The sequence below is a fragment of the Photinus pyralis genome, unplaced genomic scaffold, assembly GCF_008802855.1.
Source record: "Photinus pyralis isolate 1611_PpyrPB1 unplaced genomic scaffold, Ppyr1.3 Ppyr1.4_LG1, whole genome shotgun sequence".
Lineage (NCBI taxonomy): Eukaryota > Metazoa > Arthropoda > Insecta > Coleoptera > Lampyridae > Photinus > Photinus pyralis.
In genome coordinates this window covers 7,721,011-7,748,936 of record NW_022170249.1, presented here as the reverse complement: position 1 = coordinate 7,748,936, position 27,926 = coordinate 7,721,011, and the positions used below count along the sequence as shown (strand labels likewise).

At 36.1% G+C, this 27,926-nt stretch overlaps 1 protein-coding gene and 2 non-coding genes across 3 annotated transcripts in view; 1 reads left to right on the top strand and 2 right to left on the bottom strand.

Moving 5' to 3' along the window:
- The window catches only part of LOC116159110, a 58,045-nt gene that overhangs the window by 19,119 nt on the left and 11,000 nt on the right, over positions 1-27,926 (bottom strand). Inside the window, exons 2-3 of the mRNA XM_031472017.1 lie at positions 2,218-2,263; positions 161-346 (exon numbers count right to left, since the gene is read on the bottom strand). Coding sequence (XP_031327877.1) covers positions 161-346; positions 2,218-2,263 — 232 coding nt within the window. The remainder of the gene's footprint in view (positions 1-160; positions 347-2,217; positions 2,264-27,926) is intronic.
- Positions 20,572-20,643, bottom strand: Trnad-guc. Its single transcript has one exon. It is a non-coding gene; the product is annotated as a tRNA-Asp (tRNA).
- On the top strand, positions 20,934-21,005 carry Trnat-ugu. Its single transcript has one exon. It is a non-coding gene; the product is annotated as a tRNA-Thr (tRNA).

The following is a 27,926-nucleotide window of genomic DNA, read 5'->3' as shown; positions in this document are numbered from 1 at the left end:
ATACATAATCCTTTTCTATTTAATAAATCCAAATATATACTTACAAGAGATTAATAAAAGTGTAAGAAATGTACGAGTACATCTCTTTCGTCTTTAGTAGCATGTGCATGATTACATTCATTAGTTTACATAATGTCACATGATTATTAAATGAACTCACCGATTCGTGTTCGCTGGCCGAATGTGCTAAAGCTTCCCTCGAGTGATTTGTCGGCCGTAACGTCCGTTCACCAGCACCAGACGATTCTGTTACTATTTTATTTGCTCCTATTCCAATACTTGTACTGCTACTTATACTATATTCGATTTCTGTGGTACTTTCTGATGATGATTGCGTATTGCTAACCTGAAACGAAGGACATGAACTGTAAAAAAAACGCCACAACGGTAAGCAAAGTAGAAATTACATATAATTTTCAGACAGGCATTATTTCTTGTAGCGCATTAAGCCAACAAGTATTCACAAACTCGATCTTTGATCCGACTGATATTAGATAACATGATCGAATTTCTGAATTTTGTCAGTTAAACTGACAACTTCTGCCTATTCAATCCGTTGTACCTAAATTCAGCATAAGTACCTTTCTCAACTCTCATATATAATTGTGCTCTTCTTTTACTTGGTATCGATTATTCGATTATAGTTTTCATTTTGACTTCTAGTCCTGACCACCCAGCATGATTCAAATCAATGAATTCTCAACATGCTACACTTTCTTACACCTTCGCCATTTAGTTATCCCTCGCTTTCATGATTTTTTCTCCTTCTTATATCTTTGCATGCTTTCCATTCCATATTCTTTTGTTCAATACCCAAGTCGTCCTTAATTTGTCAATATTCGCAGCATATACGGGGTGTTACATTTCAGTTGTGCCAAAACAAAAATCGGGGGATTGAAGGCACCAAAACAATTTTTTTTGCAAATCAACTGGGGGTTGCAAATGTTTGGTTTGGAAGCTACCCTTAAAAAAGTCCACAAAACTGCGTTCCTTTCGATAACCATAAGATGCACCAGGAAGGATTGCATGTCTTTGGATAGGATCGTGAGTATTTCCTTTCTGATGTTCAAAAATTCAAATTAAATTTCACCAATTCATAAAGCACACATTTCACAAATTAACATTTGGATGAATTTTACTTTTCCTGTGAAAGGCCTGTTTAAAATCATTGAATGGTTTATCTTCAACATCCATATCCATATGGTTTTTCTGTCATTTGTTTAATTTTGCGTTGAACTCCTTAGGTATCATATTTATGATCCTTAACCATATTTTTAACTATCGCATAATGTTTTTTTTTATTTCGCCAAGGAAATACTGTAAGCCACTAGTGACTAGTTGATCCTTTCTCTTTTGTATTTTCACTTTTCAATTTTCCTCCACTCTTCTGGCATCTCTTGTGCATTCCACGTCTTTTTTAAAAATTAAATTACATACATCCATATCTATTAAGATGCTAGCCGTCGTCGTCGTTCGTCTAATCCTAATCGTTGTAGCTGCTAGGAGGGCGGCTCGGGTTCGATTCCCGGCCGACGCAGAATTTTTTTAGTTTTATATATTATTTAGCATTTATACATTTTGCAAAACTAATGCTGGTTGTTGATGTTGGATGTCACCCGGGACCTTAGGGGCTGCTAAGGTTGTCAATACCAGGCGTATTTCAATATTTTTTATTCTTGATTATTGTTTGTATGTATGTGTACGCGCCTTGGTGATTTTCTCGCGTATAACCCTCGCTTATTAATAATTGTTTAGATTGCTTCCATCTTTATTATTTACGTTTTTCCATTCTTATTTTTTAATCCCATTATTTTACTATTAGCTTGTCTTTTTTGTGATTTATTTTGTAGTAAAAACGGTTTTATTTTGATTCTGCTATTATGAGTTAACAAATCAGTATAATGGTGGGTTTATACAATCACGATCGTTAGTTCACTGTCATTAGATCATTAATAAATAGCCAATAGAAACAAAGGTTTATTGTGCGTCGCTAACCAACGAAACCATACCTTTGTTTCTATTCGCTGATTCTCAGTGATATAAAATTATACTGAACTATAAACCCACCATAAGACATTGTTTTCATATTTGTATCAACAATAAGCCGCGAAGTGCATATTAAAAAAATACACAAACTACCAGACTTGAGCAATGATTTCGGCCAACGTCTGATAAAGTAATGACTAATATTCTGTATGAAATTAAAAAAATACCTACCCTCCTAATTACTGATAATAATAGTATGGCCCAGGCGATCTTCCACCTGAAATAGAGAAAAAAATTAATAATGCACAACTTTATGACTTAAAAACATTAAACGAATTTATTGATATTTATTCAAACAAAAACACACACTTATTTCTTATGTACCTAATGTTGTGAACTTGTGAGTGGGCGGGGTTTCAGCCAAGGCTGCTCTACCAACCCAACCCGCTGTACATTTACAAATATGCATGCCCGAATCCGGATTCGAACCAGAGACCCTTAGTACCGCAGTGCAGCATCAATTGAACACACGGGCCGGCGTACCTAAATTTGTATGGTTATTGTTAATTTGTATTGTTGTAGGATTTATTTTTTCTTTTAGACTTTTAGTAATTGTGTATTGTTTATTTAAATCTATTTATTTATTAATAATAAATAAAATGTAGAAACATCGGGTCAATTTGCGTGCATTATGAAAGGCTTTTATCTGGTTGTTTTGCGATAAGGAGTGATTTCTGACGTAATTTAGTTAACTCACGTGTTTTGGTGCTGATAATAAGAGATGCACGTGGACAACGTTTTGCGCATTATTATCGGCGCAAATGGGGACGTGTTCCTTCGCAGCGTCTATTTTCTAGGCTTATTGTAATTGGCGCATTATTTTCCAATTAGTGGAAGAAGGAGTTTTTTGTTTGGTAGAGGTAGTGTTTCGTTATATACTACAATGAAGAAAGGAGCTAGCTGGTTTGCGACTGTTGGAAAAGAGTGTACGTGTCTTTACGTTGTTATTCGGGCTGACCGCTCGAGTTGATTGATTGAAGACGCAGTTCGTTTTTTTTCATAATATTTCTGTGAGAAGTTTAAAGTGTGTTTATCATCAAGATTTTTGTGTGAACGAACAGTTTCCTAAAGCTGTCTGCGTTTGTGTAGAGTTAAGTGCGCCAGTTAATCGCAAACCGCTTAATGGCCAGATTTTAGGATTATTAAAAAAATAAACAAACTAAGTAATTTTAAGGTTTTCTTATTTTTAATTATCGACCGTCGGCGCACGGGGTATGTGAAATCAAGCTTTGTAAGCTTCTCTTTATTTCAGAAATGTTGTTTTTATTTCCATTTAATGTGTTTCAGATAAGAATAAATTTTGTCATTGTCAATAAATTAATTGTGTGTTTATTCGGATCCATTGTTAGACTCTCCTTGTACACTATTTAACACATGCTCATATAAACTTTTTTGAAATTAAATAGCTTCTTTCGTCTTTAGTTATCACCAAGGCAGTGATTTTATGCAAATGCATGTTTTAAATTAATAATATGCCATTTGTGTGCTTTTGGATCTGGGCTGATCAACTTGAATAGAGTTCAAATAACCCAATTAATTTTTGCATATTTTGCATATTTCAGTGCCCTTGTGCATAAAATATTATCAAGAGCATATTCAAGCATTTTTGATCCCTGTGTAGTTATTTCTAAAGAATTTTTGTCTCTGGCCTATCATAAAATTGCAAAGCAAGAAACTTTTGCGAAAAACATTTAATTATACATTGGTTTAGTTCCTTAAAAAATAAAGATTAAGAGTTATTTAGTGTAAGTTGAAATTAATTAGTTTTTGGTTATATTTTGTGCATTTTTTTGGAAAAATATGGTATGAAGTTGTTGCAACCTGTTGTTTTAAATACCAAAATTTGTGGAAGAATTGTGCATTTTAAAAGAACATCATGCATATTTGGTGCATAATTATCACTATTTTTGTGCATATATATGCGCATATTTCTACATGTTGAAGTGCATATTATTCCTTGCCTTGGTTATCACAAATTTTATTTTAGGTTTATAATGATTAAGGAGCGCTAGTCAGAGGTTCATTTCATAAGAAAAATATACCTACCTATTTCTCAGTTCCAAAATTTAAAAAAATCGATAGTTTTATTGTTACTAATGAAAGTGTTTCATCTATCATCCTTTAAAACTCAAAATCAATGTACGAGTACAAAATTACCCTGAATATTTTACTCAACTTTTGGGGGCCGGATTTTCAGGTGCTACTCAAACGCATTTCTATATAAATATACATTTGCTTCCACCGAAAATAGATAGGGTTAACGGTAACATGAAAAACCGATACCTATATAATCTCTCAATTATAACGTGTAACAGTTTATTTTCACCTTACTCAAATATTCCCATTGCTTTATAGTCACCATAACATTATTGTTTGGTATTACCTGGCAGAGTTAAATTTTAAATGTCGTTACATTTATTGGGACCATCGGTTGGTGGGATTTTCGCGCAGGCCTCTGGTCTCAGTCACATTTTATACTCTTACTTTCTTTTCGGGAATTGATTTATTCTACAGCGAGCAAGCACGCTTTAAGGTCGAATGAAGCCCCACTATGTGGTTCTACTTGCACCATTCAATTACCATGACTTTGGCGATTGAACACATGTTTTTGCGGATTCCGATTTAGTTGGACGGGTTTTCGGCAATTTGCTCCGAGTGCCGGAGGCTTGATGCGGTTTTTCATTGATGAGGTGAGTACGGCCATTTTGTTTTCCACGTGGTACAGGTGGCATTCTTTTAGGAATACTGCTGAACTCGAATCGATCTATTGCAAATTGTTGCGGTACCTTCATTGTTCTGAAGAACCGAAACAACGACAACTTCCGTAAACTTTTATCGTTATATGTAAATGGTTTACCAATATGCCTCTTGAAGTAGATACCTATGTAATTCTATGTAATTAACTTTCCAGCTGCAGTATATGATGTGTAATTCTTGTAATCTCTGAATTTTGATTTGTTCTAGCTTTTCCGGAGAGTACGTTGGAATTGAGCTCACTTCCGACGTCCGCATATTGTATTACTGAAGGTAAGATTTGTTCTTATATTGCTTATAGCTTTCTTATTATAATGTGTCCTTTTAGTTTTTTTGTCATAATTTGCCAGTCAACAAAACATCATGCAACGAAAATTTTAGAAATCCCAATAGACATCGAGCGCCATGAGACATCGGCAATAACAAACTGAGGTGGGTGTGATGCATTTTTTCCGGGAAATATGCAGTGTTTGTCCTAGAACGTTCTGAAGCGATCACGAGCACTCAGTGAACATTCTAGAAATATTGGCCTTTGTTATTTAAGCAAATGGAATTGTGTTTCGGGTTAGTTCTAACATCTATGCGAAATGAAGAATTGAGCTCCCGTTATGTTATGGATTGTGTGTGATCAATATTAATTATTGTTATAACTGAATCCAATTCGTTAAATTTTAACGTAATACAACATTACGTTAAGTAATATTTTCACATCACCGCGTAGAAGGTTAAAAACTCGTAAGCGTAAATCAGTTAGATAAGACACTGCCCAGATTTATAATCAACGCTCATCATTCAGCACACATTCCACAAACATTTTACCACGCTCTACTCAGTGCCACAAATTATAAAGGAAGCTACTTTAATATCCCCTATAACGTGAAATTGCGATAAAGAAAACTGTCGGCAAAATAAGATATTTACGTTCATTTTGTGCCGCTAAAGTTAAAAGTCGTTAGAGTGAAAAAGTTTACGAAAGGAATTTCCAAAATATAAACTAAACATTTCAAGAACAAGCCCCTTAAACGTCCCCAAAATTTGTACTGACCATACGGAAATTCAACAATCGAAGTGTGCAATTTAACCGATAATCATAAAAAATGTCTCAATCCAAGAACTGCTACTGGCTTTATTCATGCTGTCGGGTTTTTCATAATGCATCACAGAAATCACATGATAGCTTCCCCAGAGTGTCGAACTACCTTCGTAGCTGTAATAACTCCAGGTTGCCACATGCAGGAAGAATCAACCAGGAAAAGTTCGTTTTAAAAATTTGTTATATGATTTATGATGAGGTAATGGACATTTTTGACCTATTATTAAACTGTAAATGAGAGATTATAATTCATAAAGTTGTTGAAACTTAGGTAAAATTAGAGAATTAGAATTAGAGGGGATTAAAGACAGGTGAGGCGAATAGTGAACCGATTGAGCTAGTCGACGGCGTAAGTAACTTTATTTTTATATTGTTTATGACACAGTTTTCTGGTTGCAATTTCACCTTATTGTCAATCAATAAATTACAGTGAGCTTTTAATAAAAAGCCCTAGATGCAAATGGCACCCATTAGTGCGGGGCTTTAGCGTAGGGACCGCGGCATATAATCATCATCATTAAACTACCGTTCCATTTCTTTACCTACTATGTGTTAAAAATTCCTTCCAAAGTGGCTACGTTACTGTATATAAATTTATTAAGAATTGTAGAAACATGAAAAAAACTTCAGACAGTAGGTATTTAAAACTTTCAACGATTGGAAACTGAAAGTGTTTCATGCAGTCGTCTAATTTTGTTAACTTGTAGGAAACAAGATTTTTGTACGGATATTTTCAAAAGCGTTCTTTGTTTTATCTTGAAGTTCTGCTTTCTCACAGGTTACAACTGCTACAAATTAAATACATAGGCAAAAACGCGTTTGTTTTTTGTAAAGTAATAACAGGAGCGAATGACACTCAAACAATAGGTTGAGAAAGAAGGCTAATTACATAACGTGGTCATTAACAAAACTGTTTATCTCGTACCATGCATTGATGCATCACCAATCGTTTTGTTTGCGATCAAACAAGAATGGGAAAAATTGCTACTTACTGCTAATTTGTGAATCCGAAAAGGTCATTCAGATTCATAAAAAAGTTTAGTTGAACAAACAGTTGTACACCCAAAATATGTTGTATTATAAGGAATTGGTATTGTCTTCATCAGGTCTTATACCATTAGAAACGGGATGTACTAACAGGACTTCCAATAGTCGTGCACTAACTTTTTCATTACAGTTTAAATAAATTCGTAGGTATTTATAAGTCTATAGGTAGCACATGCTTTGTTTTACAACAATAACGTTCTTTTTTTAATCAGGTGCTCAATCAACTGCACACTTCCGGATCTTTACTAGCGGATGGATATTCTGCGTGAAAATATAAACAATGCAAGGTGAGTAAGTAGTTAAGTACCTAAAAAAGTTTATGCTTGGTCCATGCAGTATGACATCGTATTATGATAACATGCGGGAATTGCTATAGGTATAAATACCTAATTCCATAAAAGTGAATTGTTCTGTGTGAATGCTGCATGTGCAGATGTTATACATTCTGTTTTATTACTCACTAAATAACTACAATAGCAGCTTTGAGTTAAAGGTAACAGGTAGGTATAGCCGGTAATATCGGAGGAATATATCGGTAAACACAGAAACACTCTTGCAATACTGTTATAGAATTATAATTTATACTACAGCAGCCGAAAACGCTTTATACAGGGTGTAGCCACAGACCCAACGCGATGCGGAAGCGAGTACACTGGTAATATACAACTTTTCTTTGCTGTATTTCTTGGATTTGTGTAGATTAAAAAAGGTACAATCAGATTGGAGAGTTTTTGTTACCATCCAGTATGTGGCTACCATTGCTGGCTCCATTTTTGTTGGATTTAAAGTTTACCTACCTTCCATTCAACCGAACTTCAAATTTTAATTGTATCTATAGTTTTGACCAAGTTTTGGAATTACTTTAAGGTCCGCGCAAACCGACCCGGACATGCGGACGCGGGAGCAGGAGCGGTACGGATGCGGGAAATATTTCTATAGTGGTATATGCGTGCGAACCGCCGCATCGGTGTGCGTACTCGCATATCCCGCTGTAGAAATATTTCCCGCATCCGGTACCGCTCCCGCGTCCGCATGTCCGCGTCGGTTTGCGTAAACCTTAGAGATACATGCTGTACCTGTACATTTGTTTTGTTTACTATTTCAGGATGTACTGTATGCCTTTTTCGCTGAATTTATGAACTTTTAAACGAAGATATTTTGGTTGCCTATATTAATGTTAAATTAAGTTGGATCAACCACCTATAAATTATCGCAGGGTGGATTTTACTTTGTGTTATTCGAATGCGCACTGAACCGTGAGCGAAGATGGGTCAACCAATATATTATACCGAGCCATATAGAACTTATCTTAACATTTTCCCGCCCGTCTGGCCGTTTATCCATCGCCATTGCTCAGTTCCTATAGCCACCCTGTATAATTTGTATGTCCAAAATATATCAAAATCGTTGTTTATGAATTTATTTTGTTGGGAAAACGACAAAAAAGTGCATTTTTTAACACATGTGTTGTACACGCTGGCTTGGTTCGAAAATTCGGCCAAATGTGTTGCCTTGATACTCAAGTGTATTAGTGGATTATTTATTATTTATTCATATTGTATTCATTCCCTTTGACATGGTAGTTCTGGTTACAGAATAACTTTTTTATTTCCGATATCATAACAACTAACAAGGGAGCAAGGGATGTAGACCTTAATGAAAAGATTCACCCATTAACGTTTGTCGAATATTTTCTTATACCTATCTCCTAAGCTTGAAATGCCACAAGAACTTGCAAAATAACGTGGGTTTTAGAAAACCATCCACTCATCGTGACTTATTTCAGCAGATCCCCAATCTCGAACAATGAAAGTGAAAACAAGTTAAAAAGTAATCGTAAACGATTTACATAAAGCGCATTTCCACTTGCATTCATTTCCCATTTGTAAGATGCAACTTCTGTTAAAATCGTAAAAATCCGGCCACAAATATGAAAGATAGCGTTGCACATGGGCAATCCATTGTTGACGTGCTACTTCAATTTCAGTTTATGAGAAGAATTTCATTTCAATGCTTTTGTAAATAAGAAAGTTGGAACTGCGCATGCGCAAACCTAAATTTTAAAACTAATGTTAGATTTTCCTTTGTTCCAAGCGCCTAAGTATCACATTTCACTTAAATAGTTCCATAGATAAAAAAGTTGGCACTGCGCATGCGCAAAACCAAATTTTGAAATTGGCGTTTGATTTTCCTTTATCCCAAGTGCCTATGTACCAAATTTCGTTTAAATTCTTCCATAAATAAAAAACTTGGCACTGCGCATGCGCAAAACCAAATTTTGAAATTGGCGTTTGATTTTCCTTTATCCCAAGTGCCTATGTATCAAATTTCGTTTAAATTCTTCCATAAATAAAAAAGTTGGCACTGCGCATGCGCAAAACCAAATTTTGAAATTGGCGTTTGATTTTCCTTTATCCCAAGTGCCTATGTATCAAATTTCGTTTAAATTCTTCCATAAATAAAAAAGTTGGCACTGCGCATGCGCAAAACCAAATTTTGAAATTGCGTTTGATTTTCCTTTATCCCAAGTGCATATGTATCAAATTTCATTCAAATACTTTTATAAGTAAAAAAGTTTGCAATTCGGTTTACAAATGGTCGAGATGCGAAAAGGGCACTGTGAATTTTGAATCGATTCGATTCAACTTTTGGCATTGCGTATTATATGGCTAAAGCTATGCCCATATTGAATTTCATGCAATTCAGTTCATAACTAACGGAGATGTAAAAGCGATCGAACATTTCTAAACAAAGTTATCGTTCACACGGACAGATAGATGGACAGACAGACAAAGGAACAGACGGAGAGATCAACCGGCAGGCGAGAGATAGCAATGCAAAATTATAAACGATCTCTAGGATCGTTAATAAACGGCAAAAGTGTAAAATTATGGAACATGTAAAAAACGGTTTTTTGTTTTTTTTACAGTAACTTTTTTTGTAAGCGGTACAGAAAAAATTCCTTCCTTGGTACAGACTCGACACCATAACGAACCAAATAGCGAAAAAAGTAGAACAATAGCTCTTAAGATAAAAAACTAGTAGCGTCGCAAAGTTAGCGGACGGACGGACGGACGGACGGACGGACGGACGGCGGACGGACGGACAAAGTGGCCACAATAGCGCATTTGTTTTTTATTTTTGTGGAAATGCGCTAAAAAGAGGCAGAGGTACGGCTTACAAATAACCGTTTATACTAAGTTGAATGGATCTACGAGTACTATCGTAAATTGAACAAATGTAAATATTTATTTTTTAGCGCATTTTTGGAAAAAATTTTTTAGCGCATTTTTGCAAAAATTTTTTTTTGTAAAAAGTAGCTTTTAATCTCACTTTGGCTGGCTGGCTGGCTGGCTGGCTGGCTGGCTGGCAGTAAATGCGCGCCCGTAGAAAAACGCTTGTAAAAAGACAAGGAGTGTACATGTAACTATCGGGGCCGTGTAATTAAGAACGTTAGGGATGGGGCTACAAGATTTGGAGTCGACGACATCTGGACGCCATCCCCGAGCGTATTATACTAACCTGGAGATTTTTCAGTTTTTATCTATCTTCTTCTACAGTTTTTCTCCGATTGTTTTCAAATTGGTGTCGTCGGGAAGATCTTGTCAACGCGCACAACTCCTGCGTGGCGGAATTTTGTTTTTTTTTCCTAGGGGCGAAATAAACCACCTTTTGCGCGGCGCGCTTCGAGGGGTAGTCGACTTTGGGCGCCCAAAAGTTTCTTACAGCGCGAATCGCGGTCTCTCTTTCTCGTGTCACTAATAGAAGGTCGAGCTATGTGAAGTACCCAAAAGTTGAATACGATTTTATGCCGGGATTTTAGCGAAATCTACCAAAATGTGAATTACGAATGAACGGGACGTCGGAACTGTGTATCGACAAAGGGAATGTGGTAACCCCCAAAGGATTTTAATGATGGTGGAGTCAGAACTTCAAACGCGAATTGCGAGTGCACGGTAAGTGTGAAAATGGTACCGACAAAGTGAACGTGGTAGCTTTCGGAAAGATCTTATTGATGGTGGAGTCAATATTGGCTAATAAAACACTGATCTGCCACACAAAAATGCGCTGAAGTCCCTTCGATCTCACACGAGGACTTTGATCATTTTTTATTAGACTCTGGCCTACGAAAGCAAAACTATTTTCGTACTTCGCAAAGTGACATAAAAGATATATGTGACGGGAGCCGCTGGCGCATTTTTATTCAATCAGGATCTTCTAAATTCTGTATGTGGGACAAGGTACACGGGAGTTGATTTTTTTTGGGGGTTGGCCGAATTGTTTAAATTGGGTAGGCATTACAAGATATACAGGATTATAGGGCAAGTTTTTTCAAAATGTGGCTGTTGCATTTTTGGGCCAATGGTGTCTGAGTGCGGCTGTGGTCAATTAAATGCGTATGAAAGTTGGAAGCGCCAGACAGTCATGACGAAATGAACTAGCGAATCAGATAAGTTCATTATCAGGGTGTTGCCTTTGTTTTTGCCGAGTCTATTGTCACGAAGCGTCCATTTTCCGCTGTGAGATCTACCAACTTTGGTGACCGGTACATGAACGCCTGGTACTTAAACGTGATATAATTTTGGGGCACTTCGTTACGAGAAACTGATGTAGCTTCTGGCCCTATGTAGTTCTTTACTAGGATAAGGTAAAACTAATTGCTTTCTAGTGTCGTGTTTTCGTCGCCAATAAGTAACTCCAGATGCTGTAACTCATTTTCCTTTTGTAACCGTTCCCGTGGTGATATTTTAATTATTCTTGTAGTTGCAGACCTTTAGCGATTGACCTGAAATTCCATGTTCCAATGAGCATTACTGGACTACCGAATTTTGGAATTTTAATCCGGCCAATTAAGCGAGTATAATTTAACTGTAGTTAATTAATTGTGTGGCTGCAAACTTGTCTGATTAGATTGTGGCTAGTGTTATTATAAGTGCGCTTAATTAATATGGATTTTGAGATATGTCCCAGATTTGTCGGACGTCTGGAAGCCTGGAACTCAATTTTTGAAGGTTATCACCCGAGCACGACGATAGGCTCGAAAATCCGGGTTCTATTCCCACATCTTTGGGGAGGTAATAGCATGATAAAGGGAGATCTTTCGATATTGAACTATAAAAAGGGTGGTTCTGTTCCGTTTTCCCTGCATCTCATTTCCACGTAGATACCGCTAATTAACTTAGGGTTCCGTTGCCACTTGAGAAGTGGCTACCGTGTACGCATGCCTTTATTTTGTTTTAATTAGGCGCTTTCGTGCGACTACTTCGCGATCATGATTTCAAGATCGTGATTCGTAGGATCACGTTTTACGAAAGAACGCGCGAATTTAAATCAAAGTAGGGTTAAGTTGACATAGTACACATTTCCATTCGAATTACGTATTTTTTGTTTGGATTATGAAAATAATTCAAATACAAGTGGAAGTACTTGCACGATTATGCTCCTCTTCAGTTACAAATATTGACTAAGCTAACATTTGAGCAAAAATATCCTTGCATTTATAGGTTAGGAATTCGTGATCATAAAACATTTATGTTCAGTTTGTTCACGATTTTAACAATCATGATCATAAGATCACACTTCGAAAGAACGTGATTTGACAATCCAAACGCGTTTGGATCACCGAAAGAAAGGGCTTATTGTTTCCTTGGACGTATCCGCCCGCCAATCCCTGGGCTTCCCCGTTTCTTCAACTGGCAGCAAGTGACGATTTTATCAAAACCCCACAGCCGACCCTTGACCAGAAGCAAGGTTGTAAATCTTCTGGTGGCGCCTGAGGAAATCCGTACTGACCCCCGACTACTGCCGTTGTTTGTTGTTGTAAAGTATTATTGCCGTTCATTCTAATTTTGGGTTTTACTAATTTTTTTTATTCATTTACATGGAACCGATTGTGCACGAGTTATCGAAGTTCGTCGCACTACAGAAACCGGTCCACGCCGATCTGAGCTATATCTCCCAGATTGGATTTCTAGGGGTTTTATCGATTGAAAGAAGGTTAGTTGATTTGTAATTCGAATGTTCGATCGGCGTAGTTTTCAAAATTTAAGGTGATGGGAATTAGGTCGTTCAGCGATAGTCGTGGGGCAATGCGCGTCAAGCTACGATAGCGCTTTTTGTACATACATAATATCAGTTTCCCATATAAAAGGCTTATACTAGTACATTGGAGAAACTGATATAATGAGAACGTGAAACTATAAATGTTCCACGGAACCCCCAAGTGCCATGACTGTTCGTTTCCAAGTTCCAACAAGGTTTTCAAACAGAAGACGAATATAGTCCAGTCGGCAGTGTGTCTAGGTGAACTATAATATAAAAGACTGTGACATGTAAAAGACATTTCATCAGAAAACAGTTTCATCTAGGTTTTTCAGTGTGATTGAAAACGAATATTCCAAAAATTTGCATGAAGTAGATAGTAATGTAACGAAGGTTGGTTACAGTTTTTAAATACACTTTATGAACCATATCGAAAATGAGGCAAGAGAATGTTAGTGTAATAAAATAATAAACGTAAATGCAATCAGTTTAATGTTAATGAATGTCGGAAGAAATTTCCCGTTAGTGTCTCACGCTATTGCATTGACACGCAGATGAAAATATCTTTCCAACTCTTTCTGTTTCTTTGCTAAAGCCACATAGGGTAATCTGCGCTAAAGCGTTACGTACAATAATTATACTATTTCACGCTTACTATACATTATAGGAATGTACGTCGTAAATTAAAATTTCATTCTTATATACATTTAAAAACGGGATGAAGTAAGCGGTAATTAACACTAGGTGTACTTTAAGATTAAGCAACTTACGCACACATCGTAAGCTGTGGCGAAATATGTAATTTCCGCACGAAAAATCACATAGATCGTCTTATCTCAATGTTACTTTCATTGAAATGGTAGAATTTTGGAGTTTGGAGTTTTGAAATAAATCGAATTGTTGAGAAGTCAATGTTACGATGCATTTTTTTTTCTGTCAGATTTGTTTATTCCTTTACCAATTTGGCATGGAACACGACGTACCAATATAGCATCTTAAAAAAATTATGAATCCAAGGTGTATCAAGTTAATATGCAAAAAATTGGTCGGTAAAGGGCTTTTTTAAAAATACCTAATCCAAAGGTTCCAAATGTTTTTTTGAGAGGCATGCTCATTTAAATATAAAAAGGTCGAAAATTCTGACGCTATAGCTGGACTGAAATTTTGTTCTCATGAAAATCACTAAAAACATTTAAAAACATATTTTATGTTGAGATGTCCGATTTCAAAATTTCAAACAATAAGCACCGTTCACGTACATAGAGACACCGCTGGAGATAGTACAATGCTGTCATTTAACAACAGTGTCATAATTTGTATATGAGCAAGTTTTAAACAATCTTAATCTGTATATGAAGGAAATAGTGTCTTGATTCAGGTTTGCTGTTTTTGTATTCATCACGTGCACTGTAAAATCTAACGCCACTTTGTTTTCTGCATTCAATCAAAGCAGTTGAATTTGTTTTAATTTTCTGTAATAATTGATTTTTCGCGTACTGCATATAACAAAAGGTAATGTGATTAATTATTGTAATTGTAATTCTTCGCTGTATATTGTATTTCCTTCAGCTACTTGTAACTTAGGGGTAGCTATTTAGGTAACCCTTGAATTTTTTTTTGTTATTTGCTTGTTTCGCTTTAAATGCTATTTAGCGTAGGCGGTACAAATTTTGTCGCTGCATTTTGTGACAAAAGCATGAAACTCGGTACACGTGTTCATTAGGTCCAAATAAAACTTTTGACCCGCAGCACCCACCGAAATTTTCGTGTGGGTTCAAAATTTGAACACTTTTGTTCAAAAGGGCGTTCAAGGTTTTAAACCTGTAAAAATTGACGAATTTCGGCATTCTAGGGGTCGTTTTTGAATGATTTAGGGTCGCTGGTTTTCGGATGTCGATTCCAGCTAATTTGGACGTGCACTACTAGCTAGAAATATTATATTGAAGTTAAAACAGTTTCTGGTGTGTAAATAGGCCGTTAATCGTTCAATAATTTATTCAAAATTTGGAAATTCCATACTTGATGGATTTTGCCGTTCTTGGTGTCGTTTCCATATAATTTGTGGTTGCTGATGCTGATTTTGTATTCAGAAAACAGATGCGACTCATAGTTAGGCCCTTTTCAAACTATTTTACCTATTAAGAGGGAATGTTCGGCGCAGTCATACCCTTGTTGCCCCGGATTGCAACAACTATTGAATGACAAAGAAAGACGAAAGAAACGGGCATTTCATTAAGATTCGGAAGTGGACATGTTCTCTGACGGGATATGCCGCCTATGCTTCCATTAATGCCCTCCCGTCATCGTTTGTTGGGAAATCTGTACTTCCAGTCAGTCTTGAGCTCATTCCACGACAAGTAACATCACGCAGCGAGCAAGTTCCGTCCGACTGGTGCTTCTTGAAGAAAGAGTGTCGCCAGCTGATGGCCCAGAGATGGGCAAGTTGACATATGAAGGATAAAAAAATTATTAACTGTAGGTATAGTGCAGAGCACATAAACTTTTACTGTTTTACTGTCTTACCTCTACAACCACAATAATTGTAAAAAGGAATTATCGGTCAAGAAAACCAAGACAAAGACTTTGGTTGCTTTGCATTTTGCTACTTTTTTTTAATCTCTAGACGGGGCAGCTTCCCTTCTCAGCCCCCTCTGCCGACGCCCTTTCTTTGAAGTGAGGATATCACAACGATACCGTGAAACGCCATCGATCGCGACGCAGTGCCTAGGCGTTCTCAGAAGTCGCCGAGGCATCCCCCAAAGTCCATCAGACGGTGGGCGATACGATTAGGCCGCGAGTCACAGGCGTTTTAGGCCCTGTGCATCGCTGTAGGAACTCTAAGCGCATATTAAGAGACCGTTACTACCATGACCTGACCAGCCAGGAGCTGGTTCTGACCGCCAGTCTTCGAGTGCCTCTTCAGGTACATCAATAGCACTGGTAGAAGACCCCTTGGAACTTCGATACACAGGCTTTGTGCCACTTTGTTTTGATATGAATGAAAGCAGCTTTAATCCTCTTCCCTTCGTTGAGTTGTTGTACCAGATAACCGGTCTCTAGCGTGTATGCATAGGGAACCAGAACCAGCTTCCGGCTGGTCAGGTTATGGTGGTAACGGTCTCTCAATATGCGCGCAGATTTCCTACAGCGACGCGCAGGGCCTAAAACGCCTGTGAAGTGTGACTCGCGGCCTAATCGTATCGCCCGCCGTCTGATGTACTTTGGGGGCTGCCTCGGCGACTTCAGGGCACGCCCAGGGCCGGATTATGAACGGGGGTGTCACACCCCCCCCTAACGCGTGACCATAGTCGGCAAAACTTCAGTTAGTCGGCACTCGGCAAATCGCTATTCAAATGAAATTAATTAAATTAATATTGGAAAAAATTGCGTAAAATACGCCGGTAAGCCGGAAAACCGTTTTGTAGCCGCCCCTTCCACGCAAAATGAAGAAATATTGGTTATTACTCTCATTGATATTACGAGGATGTAGATCCATTACCTTTCATGGTTAAAGGTCGCTTAAAAATGTTCCGCAAATTTTTCTAGCCGTTATGTTTGCATGGGTTTAAAAGTTGCGATAGGGATAGATGGTAGATAAGTATACAGGGTGGTCATTTTTAGCGCCTGACGATGGGATCTCTTATGTTGAAAACTAATGGTCTAATTGGGGTAAAGTTAAATTTAAAATGCGAATCAATCATTGAAACCACTTGTGGGATATCTCTTTTAGTTTCAATAATTAAAAATAACTTATTTATTTATTATACTTGAAAAATGGGCGGTTTAGACTATGACATTATTTTTTGAATTGGTTTTGAACGTAGGAGTCACATTGAATTTTTAGATTTTTTTAATAAAGAATTTACTATGGATTTCTATATTACATTTTAAATATAACACTTAATTATTCAATTGTCACGAGAGTGTCTTTTAGACAAAAATCGGTTTTGGATAGATTACTACTACTTTTAACTTAATAATAATATATAATAAAATCTTGCCAAAAGAACGCTTTACTACATTTAAAACGACATTTTTATTAATTATCTTGATTATAAATGTAAACTACCAAAGCAAATCCGCAAATGAGTTTGGCTGCAATTTCTAAAGCACTGTCGTGAAAATTGAATAATAAAGTATTTTGGTAAAATCAAAGTAGTAAATTAAAAGCTATGGCACGTCAGAGAAAAATAACTCTGATTTAAGTTCATAAGATGAAATTTAGCAACTCTAACGCAAAAAAATAGTTCTATGCCATTCTGGCCATATTTATCAAATTCCTCTGTAAAAGTCTTCTAAACGTCCCACTTCGACTCGGTTTTCGTGCAAATAGAAATAAAATAGAATCCATATCCATGACAGCCGCGAAAAAAGAGCACTCTGTATAATGACAAATAATAAAATAATATTATTATTAATACTTTGGTATTTATTATATAGTTTAATTAAAAATCATTTGCGTTCCTCTATGGCGGATAATTGGCTAACTGCCTTATTGGTTCTAAGTAATCAGAAAAAGATATAGCAGACAGTATACATTTGGAAAAAATAGGGTCACAATGGGCAGCGTTAAAATGCCGTCGTTTAATGTTGTACGGTGTATTATTTTGAATTTTTATTGAAGTCGGCATTTTTTATTGCATACACCCCCCTCACTCGGAGCCTCTGACTACGGCCCTGGGGCACGCCCAGGCACTGCGTCGCGATCCTGGTCGCGATCGATCGCGTTTCACGGTATCGTTGCAATATCCTCATTTCAAGGAGCACGAGTCGGATGGAACTTGCTCGCTGCGTGATGTTACTTGTCGTGGAGTGAGGTCAAGACTGATTGGAAGTACAGATTTCCCAACAAACGATGACGGGAGGGAATTAATGGAAGCATAGGCGGCATATCCCGTCAGAGAACATGTCCACTTCTGAATCTTAAATGAAATGCCCGTCTCTTTCGTCTTTCTTTGTCATTCAATAGTTGCTGCAATCCGGGACAACAAAGGTATGACTGCACCGAACATTCTCTCTTAATAGGTAAAATAGTATGAAAAGGGCCTAACTATGAGTCGCAACTGTTTTCTGAATACAAAATCAGCAACCACAAATTATATGGAAACGACACCAAGAACGGCAAAATCCTTCAAGTATGGAATTTCCAAATTTTGAATAAATTATTGAACGATTAACGGCCTATTTACACACCAGAGACTGTTTTAACTTCAATATAATATTTCTAGCATGTAGTGCACGTCAAAATTAGCTGCAATCGACATCCGAAACATCACGCAGGGTTAAAACTATCAAATTCAAAATTCAACCATTATTTTGAAAATACTCCAAATTTGGGACCTAAGGGTCAGATATACAACTTTTTTCATGCCACCATTGGCACCAGCGACCCTAAATAATTCAAAAACGACCCCTAGAATGCCGAAATTCGTCAATTTTTACAGGTTTAAAATCTTGAACACCCTTTTGAACAAAAGTGTTCAAATTTTGAACCCACACGAAAATTTCGGTGGGTGCTGCGGGTCAAAAGTTTTATCTGGACCTAATAAACATGTGTACCGAGTTTCATGCTTTTGTCACAAAGTGCAGCGTTTACCTCAATATTCAGTTGTACCGCCTACGCTAATTGCTATTTTGATTTATTTGAGATTCGTCAGTTGTCAGTTGCTCATTTAGATTGTTTAGCAAATTCTTTGGGTAGGTATGAATTTGTCTTTTTTGAACGACATTAACTGTTCCGCCTGTGCAGAGGTAGAAGTCGATAAAAGTATTAGCGGCATTTCATCTCGAAATCCAACTTTAGTTTAAGGTTACCGTATCCTGGACCTTAAGATACCTTCTGGACTGGAAAAAGTCCGACTAATTTCCGACATATTTCATGTACTTTATATAAGAGACTTCGGAACGTTATTTTTCACAAACGGGAAAGGAGTTGAGTTGCTTTTAAATCGATTTGTGTTGGTTACTTTTAAGCATATCAAGTGTTGTATTTAGATTAACGTCAGATTTAAATTACTTATTCAAATTCAAACTTCCTCGGATTGTTAACTTTTGTATATCGTAGATGTGATATAAAATGTGTGTTTAGCGTTCTCCACAGTTACATCCTTTTCTTCAGATTTTCCCCATATATCTCCCCTCTGTGAACAATGATTCGGAATTTTCTTCGGCTCGGTTCTTTTGTCCCATGAGTTCTAGAGGAACGCACGACACGTCTTTGGCTCTAAATACATTCTGTCTAAATTTGTAGGAACTCTTTCGACATTTTGATTCATTCTGCACTTTTGATAAATTGTTCAATAATCTTTTGCTTTTCAAATTCAATAAATGTGTTAGTTGCGTTCCACCTTTCCGATACTAAGCTTGGGTACGAGTGAGCGCGACCTGGTCTTAACAACGTAGGAAATCCTAGGTTTGTACTTATTACTATGCCGGTGTTCTCAGTACGTGTTTGTCCCGCTTTTGTTAGCGCGGGAGCTGTCGACTGGCGTACATCACAATCTGTAAGGTAAGGTCTAAATCCAACTGGGAATTTGTGAAGGTTCATTAGATACTTATTTAAATATACGTGAAAACGCATTGTCTACAATTTAGGTTCTCAGTACTCAACTGGACGGCAACGTGAATTTTGACAAAAAGATTTCAAAATTTTTGTTGACCAGAACCAATTTAATTTGAAAAACAACCCCTTGCGTTGAAACGCATTTAATTTCTCAAATTGTCGGAAACTGCATGCGCTGATCGAATTCAAGCAGTAGGCATTGAAGATAAGAAGGAAGTCAACTACAGCTGTAGGTATACTTGATTGTGGTAGCAGGCTCGTCGGCCATTTGCCAGCCATTTTGGAGCTCACTGTCAATCCAAATCTGTGCACAAAAAAATTTTAGGTGTAAGATGTTATCTTATTCATTAATAAACGTTGAACAAATCAATATAATAACACAATACATGCAGGACATGGAACGTCAGTCAGGGGACTCCATAATATGGCGGACAAGTCAGCTGTGCTATATTATAGGTAGTATAGTTCTAGAAAAAACAAACACCAGGACGTAACTTAATTCTGAGTGACCTTAGGATTTAGTCGTTCACTACGACAGTATTGTATGTTTTCGAGTTGAATTTTTAGGCCGATAAAAAAAATCTTTCTGTGTACTAGTCTATAAGCGGTAAGGTTTTCAGTTCCAAACAAGGTGCCCGAAAGTGCAGCTCAAATATTTCTAAACTTAGCGTGGTAAGTACCTACTTAAACATATTTAGCGCATTTTGGAAAAAAATACGCTATTATATTCGTTATGGCTGGCTATTTGGATGAGATTTCAGCAATTACAATAGCTAGAGAAATTTTCACTAAAAGCTTTCTGCTAATAATAGTAGCGACTAGCGTAGATGTGCAGGCTCTAGTTTATTTTGAGTTAGATTACTCGTGAGATCGATAATCTTAAAACTTTGCTAATAAAATACTAATCTGTACTACCAAAACTGCGCTTTAATCATGCATAAGCTGATCTACAACTTGTTTGAAAACATATTCAAAGTAATACCATTGTATAAATGTTAATACAACTTTTATTACGGTAAAAAACATCCTCCCCGGCGGGGAATCGAACCCCGGTCTCCCGCGTGACAGGCGGGGATACTGACCACTATACTACCGAGGACTTATGTACCAAGCGTTCGTTATGTGTGAATAAGCAAAATGTACTACAAGTCTTCAAATTTTAACATTATTACGATCATAATATAAATATTAGCCATGAATATAGATTTAATCAATGATATTAAGGTACATTCACCATACATGGCTGTTTGTTAAAGATGAATAGTTTTAATCAATTTCAATGCATTGTCCCTTGTGGCCTTGTTATATAACATTTCTGCCAATAATTTGAAAATTTCCATTTAATTAATTTGGAGTTTTTATACACCTACATAGAAGCTAAAAACATCAGCCTCTTTAGCTCAGTGGCAGAGCACTGGTCTTGTAAACCAGGGGTCGTGAGTTCAATCCTCACAGGAGGCAAATAGTTTTTTATGTAACTTTCCATTAATAATATCTTCGCCCAATTAAATTTTATTTCTAAAAGGTGTACTTTTAACTGTTAATAGAAGACGGAAGTTCTAAAATCAGACCGAGCGTGATCATTAATTTTAAAGTTATTTCCGTTGTGTATTATTGCATTTTGGTAGGTACTTAGGTACCGAATTTCCGCAGATTAGACCTTGTTAATCTTTGCAAACTAATTTGTCTCACTTCAACGTTTGTTTAACGAGCAAGTGTAACTTGCGTACCTACTGTTATTTCGCAGTTATGTACGAACGAAAACGTTATCTGCAACTAATACTCATAAATAAAATAGTTACATAATCATCTAATTCGTTCCACAGTTAATATGCGAATCAAAATTTGTTCACACATTAAGCTCACTTGTAAATGTAAAATCTTTCGTTGTTTTATCTATATATCCATTACGAAAGATCTTACATAAATTTATTTAGGGTCATCTCATCACACTATAGTCGTCGCTAATCTTAGCTATCTTAAGCCATATAGATACGCAGTTTTAGAAAAGAAAATATTTAGATTCGTGTTCAGATAAGGTACATTTTTCGTTAAACCGTAATAAATATAGGACTTTGATAGTGTTCTCCCCGATTAAGTACTATTTTAGTGAAGTTAAGTTGCACAATCATCATGAAGTATATCGGAAATGCAACCCGCACGCGATTAATACGGCGGAATTATTTTTAATTACCAGGTGAGGGTTTAATTATTGGAATTCATTCTCGCGCCGTCCATAAGAAAGTGAAACCGAAAAGAAAGAATGAATTGGAACTACGAGTATAGAGCCTTTCTCGTATTAATTGGCAAAATTAGGCGTGTGAAGCTAGCAAAGAAATTATAAGGTGTGAAAATTGCGATATTTAAAATTAAGGAACATCTGGTCGTTTTGCGATGAGGAACGTTATCGTGAAAGTTAATTGATTTCGAGACTCATGTGTGTAGCGCTGATAACAAACCATACTGGTGCACGATTTCTTATTATGGGAGAAGAGACACCGCAAGCGCTCCTTATTGGCGCTACGTTTTAAATTGATTAAATTGGATTATGATGATTTAGTGGAAGTGGTGTTGGAATAAATAGGAAAAAGAAGTAAGAGAGAGAGAGAGAGAGAGCTTGCTAGCCAATCTGTGTCGCCGCGGTATGCTGTTCGCTTCGCGACGGGAAAGGAGCGTGTACGTTTCTGTACGCTAATTTGTAACGATTTATTCTTAACTTTAGCTTTGTTTGACGTTCGCTGGCTTTATTAGAGTTTAACTAAGACCATCTCCCGGCGTTCTTTCGTGTCAGCGCACGCAAGTCAAAGGAGATTCTTTCGTTCTTTCATTTCGTCGTCGGCAAATGGGAAGTGACGTAAATTCTAATGGTCTAATTCCACCAATTATTTTTATTAGTGACTTTCGTAATTGACCTTTTTCGTTGTGCTCAGTATTTTCGGTAGTGAAGCAAGCTGAAGCGCTTATCTCCACATTTCTTGGAGGATTTGTAAGTGGTCCGGTATTTGCTAACTTTTTCGTTATCTTGGTGCATTTTCTTTGTAAACATTAAATATCTGACGGTTGAGCCGATGTAATTTAATGAATTTTAGCATCTTTATTAGTATTAATTGGTTTCTACGCCCTCTTGTGTCATTAGAGGTAAGTGCGTTTGGGATTTTAAGACTGCTATTTTATGTAGTTATTGTCGAGTGTCCTCCGAGTAGATTGAACGATACCAGCCCAGCTCGAGGGTGTTAAGACTACTAGGGTGTTTTCGTGCGTGTCAACGCAATAAGGTACCGTACCTGTTTTTCTCTTATTAGGGAGATAGCGGTCATCTTGAAGCATTCTTGTTTTCATCAGCCAGATGAATGTTTGGGGAGACTAGATAAGCATCCGAACAACTGGATTCGACCGAGCCATTTAACCAGCCAGGGGATACCTTCCTTTACTTCTGTGTGTTATAAAGCGTATCGTTAACTAACTCTTAAAAGGATAATGTTTTGAATTATAATTGTTAACGTATTTCCGTTTGTTTGCGTACCTTTTGCTATTGATGTAGTCAATTAATTACTACTCGGTCATTATCGACTGGGGAGTTCTATGGAGAATTTTTAATTTTTTTAATTTACTGAGTTTTGAGTAAGTAATTGGTTTTTCTATTTGTTTGAAGACACAGTTTCGTCATATTGAGAATAATCTCTGCAGATGAAGTTAAGTTAGGGTTCGTGCAAAGTTAAATGTAGTTTGTCCGTTGATTTTGGAAAAGCAGTTTTAGTGCTAAATGATAAGAAACCAGCTCGAGTGCTTGAGTTCAGTGTAATAATAGCAAAGAGAAACTAAAATGGAAATTATGGAGCTGATGCACTGGTCGGTAGGTTCACGGTTCAATTGCGAATATCCCGAGAACGTGGTTGGTAAAGATGCGAGCCAGCATAATAAATAAAGAATAAGAAATTTCTAACTAACAAGATTTTAATATCGGAATGAAAACTCCTTAAAATTCGCAATCGAATTATTTCTAGATGCTCAATATCAGTAGTATGGTCTCATTCAATTATAACTTTTAGTTACGCTTGAAAACAAGAAATGCTTTAATGCTTGACTGTGTTAATCACTCCATTTTAGTTAACAAACTAGCTAAATATATCTTATCAGGCAATAGCATTTCAATCATCATTATCAAAGTATCACTGCTGGTGTACCACAGGAGTCAGCACTTGGTCCGATTTTATTTTTAATATACAGTGTGTGCGTAGATTTGCTTAACATCTGGAACTTTTCTTTAATATTAGCTTTAAGGAAAAATTCTTTCCGCAGATAGTTGGTGCATGTGTTAACACTGTTCTACCACCAATCAAATCCAAGTTGGCATGTATACAGGGTAGGACAGGAAACACATACTTTGGATAAGGGTAAAGTACTCTTATTTTAGCAAATATAAGAACATTTTACTAAAAGGGTTGTTTAGAAGAAAACGTTATATTAATATACGAAATTTCAGTCGTCTACGACGGCATTCACAATTTGGATATTTTACCCGTGGGCACAAAATAATAACCCACATGCTTATTTATCAATTTACTTTTCTGTTTTGTGTCCCAAAACGTCTGAAGTTAAATGCCCTGATGTATGTATGAGACAGAACTAATATCGGGAAAATAAGATACGTTAAGATAAGGGCGAGTGTTCAAACAGATAAGACTCCTAAGAAACCGTCGCGACGGAGCATTACAGGGGTAGTTTCCGTTTTATCTACCTATGCAGAAAATCTGGGAATCGGTGAACAGGCTTTGAAAATTGGGTGGGAGAGACATTCGAGGTAAAACTACGTAACGTAAACACATCAACTTTAGATTGCGTAACAATTGTTTTCCAACGGAAAGTTGCAAGACGTGTTTGTATAATCGAGGTATACGAAGAGATTTGTCAGCCGCGAAGTCGTACGTGAAATTGTATTGCGAAAGTTAACGTTTTCCATCAGATTCCAAGTGAAAACCTTGCCGCAAAAATGTAATAAAGTGGCGTATTTAAGAAGAAAAAGGGGAACTTTTTCGTGTAGTAGCCGTGAATACTGTCAAGCGCTGTCGTATTAATTACATGGGCGAACATGTTCTTTTCGGCGCATTATTAGAATATTGTGCTTGCGCTTAAATAACTTGTTACTACGAAAGCGTTGGGGTCCAAGGTGCAAATATTTCGTTGCGCCATTTTTTAGAATACGTTTAAAAAACCAGTTTATTAATCAAAGTTGTGCACTTGTTTATGCAATGTGTTAATAACATTATAAATAAAACGGCAAACGATAAAAAACATAGGCAATTAATTTTTTGTTTACTGCAAACCCTTTAGAAGGGCAATTTTGGACATTTCCATATTGTGGAACATTGGTAACCATTGCACTAAATAAACCAAATTAGAACTAATAAATTGCGAGGAACCTGAAACATGGTTGTGCTTGTGCCGATTTCAAATTCGTTAACCATTTTAGATACAAAAGTCGCATTGTATTGTAAGAAAAGGCGTTCCACCATCCAATTTTCCAACTCGCCAAAGGAGAAAATCAACTGTCAATGGTAGTAGATGGTAGTAGAGTATTTTAATTTATTGATAAACGTAAGTTGATTACATTTTTTATATATTGTACCAAAATAGGAATCGACCGTTTTTGGGGATTTTGTATTAGAAATTTGTAGTTAGTCATTCTAACGTTTCTGAAGAGGTCATTTTACGGGAATTTATACCGTGAACCAATTTGTGTATTTTTTATGAATAATAAGGGAACCCAAACTAAAGGGAAATTGAATATTAATTTCAGTAATACCTTTCTGTGGGTTAAATTTTTATTTAGAATCCAAAGGCGTGTAAATTTATTAATTTTGTAGGGGGTATGGAATTAATTATGAATATAAAGATCTGAGTAATACATTTGTTACATGAAGTACGTCAATCTTCTAAATTACAAAAAATGTATAGAAACAAGAGTTGGAACGATATTATTTTCAACAAGATATTCAAACAATTCAATTTATATTTGAGTTCTTATTTGAGTGTTCAAACCAGAGCATCAAGTTTTAATTTCGAGATTATAAGTGGAGATAAATAACCAAACTCGCAAGGTATAAGAGTCATCGGTAATTTATTCATTATTGAGCTAGTCGTAGTATTAATTATTTCATTACAAAAAATTAATTGTAACAGTAAAATTTTTACCAGTGCCGTAGAGAATAAAATTTATTTTCTACAAAAGAGGTTTCTAACCTCTGTAAATGTAGCTAGCCCGTTACAAACCCGGTATGCTTTTTTTATAAAAATATTTTTGAGTGCGATAGTCTTGCGAGCTACAATTTACAAGGATAGCAGGTTATATATTTGATGAATTTATCAAGGATAGAGCGGTCAAATTCACTACTTTGCATCTTTAAATTTCCAAAACGTGAAAATTTTTCAAGATTTTCAAAATTGTCTTCTATTCTTTAAATTTAAAATAAGATTAGTTTACTCTTTATGCAAAGTATGGTTTTTCCCCCTACCCTGTATACTGTGAATGTCATAGATCTGATTGGTGGTAAGACAGTTTTAAGACATACTAACTATCTACTGAAAGAATTTTTCGTTAAAGCTAATATTAAAGAAAAGTTTCATATGTTAAGCAAATCTACGCATACACTGCGTAAAACTTGTACTTATTATACATACGCTAAAACATCTATCAAGTGTGCGAAATCGAAAAACAAACTTGTCTAAATTGATTCACAAATCAATAACGTGGGGCCACATACTCCTGATTTCAAGTGTAGGTACTTATATTTACCAGTAGGTATCAGAAAACAAATGAATCACAGCTCTTAAATTTTTCTCGAGTTGTTCAGGTAGTACGCTTCAATACAATGTTTAATATTTTATAATTATTTTCAAAAATAATTCTATCGTCATGGCAATGAATAAAAAAAAAATGTTTCTTCACGTCATACTAATTGGACATTATACCAGCACTCTGAGTTATAAGTTTGACTTTAGAAAATCGAACAAGCGGCAGTGAAGTATTTTAGTGCCTAGGCAATAAAAACGCTCAATGCCAGTGTCACATTGTGTGCTTGCAAGTTGATGCTTTATTTACATTGGATTCTTGGTTCCCTAGCAAGTGCGTTGATCTTGCTTGATTTAAACAAAATAAAAATAAGTCGGATCAAAGAAGCTATTAATTTAATAATATATATTAATGTTGAAAGTACATATGAAATAAACCTTCGTTCTTCACATCCAGAGTTTTGAAGAGTAATGTTTTTGTTTGCTCGTCTTAGATCTAATGAAGAAATGAAGTAATTTTCAAAACACTGGATGTTCTCTGCTTCGAAATGAAAGGAGTATGAAGTCATTCATCTGATAACCGGGATTTGCCTAAAGTTGTCGAGTATTTTGCTTGCAATTCATTTTTTTTGAACGAAAAACTCGTCCAATTAAAACGTCAAAACTAATACTGGCCAACTAAGCAATTGTTATATATGTCACAACGGCCGAACGGCTCAGCTAACCATTAAGATCGGTAATATCTTACCGATTGAAAACCATTATTTGGGTCGTTATCGCGACGTTTGACGAAAAATAGCATTATATGGCGGAACTAAAGTAACTCTTATGCTCGTCAGATTGTTGCTGCTCGGCTTCGCTCGCATCATACGCCCGCATAAAAAGTAATCCCTTTAGCTCCTCATAAATAACATATAACTATTTTAATTAGAAAAAATGTCATAAGCACATTTTTATGCCTTTGTATAATTATTGAGAATGATAAATACATTAATATAAAGGACGAAAATGTTAAAGAATGCTAATTTATTATAATACATCATTGTTTTCTATTAAAAAAAAAATTTCGAGATCTTGCAGATGCTCAAATCCGAAAAAACGTAAAAAATTTTTTTTTTTTTAAATTTTCTAAGAACGATTAATTCAAAGAATGACAGTCTTTAGTGCAGCCAAAACTTAGTTTCCGCCATAAAATGTAAGCTATTATATATAATTTTACGCAAAATTAGAAAGTATTCTCTACGCATGAATGCACGAGAAGAGATTCGCTCTGAGGGAATCACATATTAAATGAACTTGAACATGTTTCATTCAAAATGGAATATTGTTGAAACTGGCCGCAGATAATTTAATTAACTACCCGGGTATTTACAGTGCCGGTGAAGGCGATACTGTTTTGATGGACAAAAGTTGAGATTTTTGGTCAGTGGTGAATTTTCAATAAAATGAAAAGCATGCATCACGAACAACTAACTTTCTCTAATATTTAAATGAAATTTATTCAGTAAAGTGAAATAAATACTTAGCATGGAAGCATCATCGTACAATAATTCCAACTAATTTTAGCATAAAATATTGGCAAGATTTCAACAC